At 42.8% G+C, this 6,133-nt stretch overlaps 1 protein-coding gene across 1 annotated transcript; it reads left to right on the top strand.

Annotated features, from left to right (window-relative positions):
- The first annotated feature begins 1,290 nt into the window (after positions 1-1,290).
- RPS4X (ribosomal protein S4, X-linked) lies at positions 1,291-5,680 on the top strand. The gene is made up of 6 exons (XM_006873403.1): positions 1,291-1,363; positions 1,681-1,861; positions 2,491-2,588; positions 3,695-3,866; positions 4,357-4,514; positions 5,527-5,680. The coding sequence occupies exons 1-6, from the start codon at positions 1,337-1,339 to the stop codon at positions 5,626-5,628; spliced, it is 738 nt and encodes a 245-aa protein (XP_006873465.1). The 5' UTR covers positions 1,291-1,336; the 3' UTR covers positions 5,629-5,680.
- Positions 5,681-6,133: the final 453 nt, after the last annotated feature.

Here is a 6,133-nt window from a genome sequence, read left to right as displayed (position 1 = left end):
GTAGAAAGCCTCATCTTTCTCCCGCGGAGCGGCTGGTAGTTTCGAACCGCTGACCTTAAGGTTCGCAGCCCGATTCATAACCACTACGGAGGGGAGGATATTTCCCTTAGGGGACACCCTTCGTTTCAAGGCATTTCTCATACCAAAATTTCTGACCTCCTACCACTAGGTGGCAAGATAGAATCTCCACGCTCTAGGAAAGGGCTACGCAGGGCGGAGCGTTTGAGACTTTGGCGCGCAGCTTCCGACACTATTATCTGGGGACACCGGAAGAAGCTCGTTCTCTTTCCTGCTCAGCGCCACCATGGTAAGGCTGGTATTTTGTGAGCTCTTGGAACGCATCCGTTCTCATCCTCCCCTAGTTGAGGTTTTCCCTGGCAACGAGCCCCCCGCGGGGAATGGCCGGGCAGAGGCGAAGGGATCGCGGGCTCAGGGGTTGGTTCTGGTGGGTTACTAGGCGAGGGCGACTGCCGGCCCCGGGCAGGGTGTTTAGGCCTATGCCGCTGGAGGCAAGGCCTAAGTCTCAGGCCCTGCCACGCCAGGCAGCATAGCTTTCGACCGCAGGTGAAGAGGCTTTCCTTCTGAGCTGGTTGGCCTGGAGGACAGACGACGGGCCCGGGGCGACCTGGCCTTGGGTGCTGGTAACACCTGGTAGAGAATGGTTTTTTCCTTGTCATTGTCTTTTGACATGCCGTGACTTAACGTGTGCTTGGTAAGCATGTGTGCACCGCATTAAGAAGTCCTATTTATAAATTGAAAAAAAAATGTCAGCTCTTGTCTTTAGTGGTTGTGCTGAAGTGGTTTAATCCCTCACTAGGTACTTAAGAACCAGACGATTATACCGTGAAAACAATTATTTGTCTTATTAGAAAATGGAAGGGCAGGATACTGGTCCATTTCTGTTGCTTTTTGTGTGCCAGTCCCAACCCTTGGCCAGATTGCCAGCATGGTATACTAGAAAGAATACAGTCTCTGAAAGTTTGCACAACTAAGATTGGATTCCTAGCTCCACTTTTAAACAGTAACATGGAAATGTTTAGCACAGTACTGAAAGAGAGTAAACATTCTCTGGACAAAGAGAAGCCTGTGGAGCCTGTAATAGTTGCTATGTTCTGTATGACTGTTTCTCTGCTTTTTACCAAAATCCTGTGATGTATAACATTGTTCATAATTTGCCATAAAAAGCAGCCAACTCAATTCTTTAAGGAAGTTCTACACTAGCCTTTGTAAGCTGTTGAAAAATGTAAAAATCATATAATCCCATTGCAATCTAAAACTTGTTCAGGCTCGTGGTCCCAAGAAACATCTTAAGCGTGTGGCTGCCCCCAAGCATTGGATGCTGGACAAACTGACTGGTGTGTTTGTAAGTATATCTTATGTGTGTTAAGTATTAGATACATGTGTTAGATACATATAAGGGGATACACATCTATTTAAAAAAACTTTGTAGCACTTGGTTTTCAAAATGCCTCCCTGAAGTCATTGGAGGGCTAGGGGAAGAATATTGCTTGATTTCATCGGTTATCTAATTCTGTACTATCCGGCTGCATCACACTGTTTGTTTAATAGTGTGCTTCATTTGTTCCATATATAGCTAACATGCATTCAGAATACACATGCTAGTTCTTGATGAGCCTGGGCCTTTGAAGGGAAAAATGTTTTACTGCTTTTACTTTATAGGCTCCACGCCCATCCACTGGCCCCCACAAACTGAGAGAATGCCTCCCACTGATCATTTTCTTAAGGAACAGACTTAAGTATGCCCTGACAGGAGATGAAGTTAAAAAGATCTGTATGCAGCGGTTCATTAAGATTGATGGCAAAGTCCGAACTGATATAACATATCCTGCTGGTTTTATGGGTAAGTAGTCATTTGGCAGGAATGCTGGTGTGGTACTGTAGGATAAACACTGGTCTGCAGTTCAAACCCACCAGCTGCTCTGAAACCCTTTGCCAGGGTCACTATGAGTCTGAACTGAGTCACTGGCAGTTAAAACAACAGGCATTTGGTGGTTCCTCCTTTGGTTATTTTATTTATCTCCTCCAAAATGGCAGTTGTATTAAATGGTGCTAGACTTTTCTGAGATGGTTTTCTGGAAGTTTGAATTGCCAGGAAACCTATACAATGTGGAGTATTAGAAGCTTTTTCAGATTAAGTAGTCTTAAGACACTTACTGGGAAAGCCAGTATGATAACTGAATATTACCTTGATTGTAATATTAACCTGGAAGCACAAGCTTGATTTTATATTCCTGTCAGTTTCTTAGAAATAAAATATGACCTCCCCTAGTCCCCCTGTTTCTCAAAGTACAACTGCCTGCAAATAATTGAGTCACTTCTCAAACCCAAATTTTAATTCAATTTAATGGAATCAATAAAGTAGCGATCCTTGTTAATGTCTGAAATGGGAAATGCATAGGATTGGGGGGGGTTGTTCAGCAGGGGGTAATGGAAGATAACTACAGTGAATTTTATTACTATTGAAATCAGATGTTATCAGCATTGACAAAACCGGAGAACATTTCCGTCTGGTCTATGACACCAAGGGTCGATTTGCTGTTCATCGTATTACACCTGAGGAGGCGAAGGTGAGTGTGAAGCCCGCTAGATCTTTACTCAGTAAAATTTACTTGGTTCTAAGTTATAGCTTGATGATTCCCCTTTTTTTATTACTGCTTTCCACCATATATCTATGATAACCATCCCATGTTATTGTTTTGTTAAGTGTCATGGAGTTGGTTCCAACTCCAACCCTGTATAGGGTTTCCTTGGAGCAGTTGGTAGATTTGAACTTCCAGCCTTGTGGTTAGTAGTCCTGGTGTGGTGTACTGTAGGATAAGCACTGGACCAAAGGTCTGTGTGATCCACAAGGTTGGCAGTTCAAACTCAACAGCAACTCCTTGGAAACCTTGTACAGGGTCACTATGAGGTGGAACCAACTTCACAGCGCTTAGTAATTCACTTCTGTGTGAAGTTGGCTTCCTTAAAAGCTTGTCCTTGTCCTTTTTTTTTTTTTTTTTTTTAATGATAGAGATTAACTCCAATTGAGCAGTGACTTCTTGTTTATCATGTTTTAGAGGCAAGGAGAATGATATCTAGAAACATTTATGGGTGCCCAATGTCTGGGTTCTTTGAAATGTTTGGTAATAAAGTTGGTATGTGAGACAGTCATTGGTAGAGGGTGCTGATAATTGTTAGAGATAATAGGGTGTGTTGGAGGTAAGAATTTAGGAGGCTTAACTGGTGTGGCGCTGTGGGTTGATGTGCCAGACTACAAAGCCGTTTGAACTGCAAAGTCGGCAGTTCAAGCTCATCAGCTGTTCCTTAGAAACCCTATACAGGGTTGCTATGGGTTGGAATTGACTCGATGGCACTTAACAACAGCAAACCTAGGAAAAGGAGTGGGGTTTTTATTGGAGGAAGACAATGGTGTGACAGTGAGTAGACGAGCCAGGAATTTTAGAAGTCCTTGTAAGGGGATTTATATGGTCCATCTGCCTTGGGCATTAATAGAGATAAACATAGAGGCAGGGATTTGAAAGTATTAAGACTGGCCTAGAAATGGGGACAGTGTGCAAGATAATTTTGTGAAAGATGGAAAGAAAAACGGGGTACAATTAGCAGTGAGTTAACTTTCATCTACCCTGGAGCTTGATGTGTGAACTAGACTAAATGTGGCCTTGTATGATTTTAGTACAAGTTGTGCAAAGTAAGAAAGATCTTTGTGGGCACGAAAGGAATCCCCCATCTGGTGACCCATGATGCTCGTACCATACGCTACCCTGATCCCCTCATCAAGGTGAATGATACCATTCAGATTGATTTGGAGACTGGAAAGATTACTGATTTCATCAAGTTTGATACTGGTAAGCAGCGACTGCACTCCTAGCTAGTCTCTTTGTACCACCACTTTGAGAGTTTTGTTTTGAAGCTTTCCACTTGATTCTGATAAACATCTCTAATTAACAACCAAAGCTACATGTCATTTTGTTGATGGTAGTAAGGGGCTGAAAATATTCAGAGGCCCAAATGCTCCAAATATCCTCTTGTTTGCGATCTCGGCAAGAAAGCCTGTCCAAAAAGTGAACCAAACTAATAATGAAACAGGCCTTAGTAATATTGACATAATCTTAGTGTTAATCTTAGGAATCCTTGTTGGTGTCTGTAGCAGGAGAGAACTATACGTCAGGGGCAGTGATGGTCAAGATGATAGAATGGGTGGAAGAGGTGGGGTTTGCATTTGTTAAATATGCGTGAGGGACATGACAAATCCTAATGCTGAGAATAATGGATCATATTAACTATTGAATGAGTATGCTTGGAGCAGATTATATTAGTGTATTCCTTCTTGCCTAGGTAACCTGTGTATGGTGACTGGAGGTGCCAACTTGGGAAGAATTGGTGTGATCACTAACAGAGAGAGACATCCTGGCTCTTTTGATGTGGTTCATGTGAAAGATGCCAATGGCAACAGCTTTGCCACCCGACTTTCCAACATTTTCGTTATTGGCAAGGTAAATCTGGGTTTCTCTTCTCTATAGTTCAGGGAAACACGTAAATTCAAACCATCCATTAGTATTTTCCAGGGAGGGGCGCTGGTGTGGCGCTAGGATAGCTGTTCAAACCCACCAGCCATTCAGAAAACCTATACAGGATCCGATCGAGCTGCGAACCGCAAGGTCACCAGTTCAAAACTACCAGCTGCTCCGAGGGAGAAAGACGAGGCGATCTGCTCCCGTAAAGATTTATAGCCTCGGAAACCCTGTTCAGGGTCGCTATGGGTCGAAACCAACTCGATGGCACTTAACAACAACAACATACAGGATGCATTCAGAAAACCTATACAGGAACACTAAGTTCAACCAACTTGACTGCACACAGCAACAATCAGATCACCAGGTGTTTGTCCCACTGAGCTGTCGAGAGGGTTACAACCACCAGTACTTTTACAAATGTAAAGTGCCTTTACATATTGTTAAGTGCCTTTGAGCTGGTGTACTCAAACCACTGATTTTGTGATTCACAATCCCTATGGTTATCTTACAGATTCACTACACTACATAGATGTATACATACCTACTTAAATAACCACACATTTTTGTTGGTATGGTGCTACTTAATGGGTGCTTATTGTGCACAGTAAACTCACGAGATAATTATGACGGGTATTATAGTTCATTCTCATCTGCATACCTTGGAAGCAGGATTAATAATAGAAAGACCCTGGCAATTCATCTCCATCCATGTCTTGCTACATGGCTATCAAGTTGGTTCCAAGTCACAGTGACCCTGTATAAAGTTCCCAAGACTGACTCTTCACAGGAGCAGAATGCCTCATTCTCCCAAGGAGTGGCTGGCATGGATTCCAACTGCTGACCTTGGCGGTTAGCAGCCCAACACAATTCATTACTATCAGGACTCCTTTTAAAAGGCTTCAGTTGTGTGAAGTGAGATGGTAAATGTAGCATTTACCAAACTACAATGAAGTTGGTGTTTAGGCTTTGATTTTCCTTGTTTCTCCTTCAGGGCAATAAACCATGGATTTCTCTTCCCCGAGGAAAAGGTATCCGCCTTACCATTGCTGAAGAGAGAGATAAGAGACTGGCTGCCAAGCAGAGCAGTGGGTGAAATGTTCTCTAGGAGATGTGAATGAACAAATCTTTACATAATTAAAGATATTAAACACATTATTGTCTCCTGGATTTATTGAAATTTCCTGCTAGTTTATGACATGAAAAGTAGGTTGAATTCTCCAACAGGTAAGCTGTTGGGAGGGACAGGGTGGATGGTAAAGCAGACAGACCTCAGACCTATTTTGGGACAGCTAAATAAGGCCGTGGAGTCAGCAGAAGTGAGTTTGAGAACAAGACCAGAATCAAGAATTTGGACTAGGAACATGAAAATGAGTATGCTCTTGAGTATCCACAAGTCATTGTCTGACCAGTTGCTGTTAAATGCTATCAGTCTTCTGACTCACAGTGACCCTGTATAGGGTTTCCAAGGAGCCTGTGGTGAGTGAATCACTGAATTTGTGTTTAAAACCAACCTTGCACCAGGACTCTAGTAAACTTGGTCTAAATTAACTTTTTTTCCATGTTTTTTCCCCACATTTGAATGCCTCAGAACTATTGGT

Source organism: Chrysochloris asiatica, unplaced genomic scaffold, assembly GCF_000296735.1.
Source record: "Chrysochloris asiatica unplaced genomic scaffold, ChrAsi1.0 scaffold00239, whole genome shotgun sequence".
NCBI classification, from domain to species: Eukaryota; Metazoa; Chordata; class Mammalia; order Afrosoricida; family Chrysochloridae; genus Chrysochloris; species Chrysochloris asiatica.
This window is presented reverse-complemented; position numbering and strand designations above follow the sequence as displayed.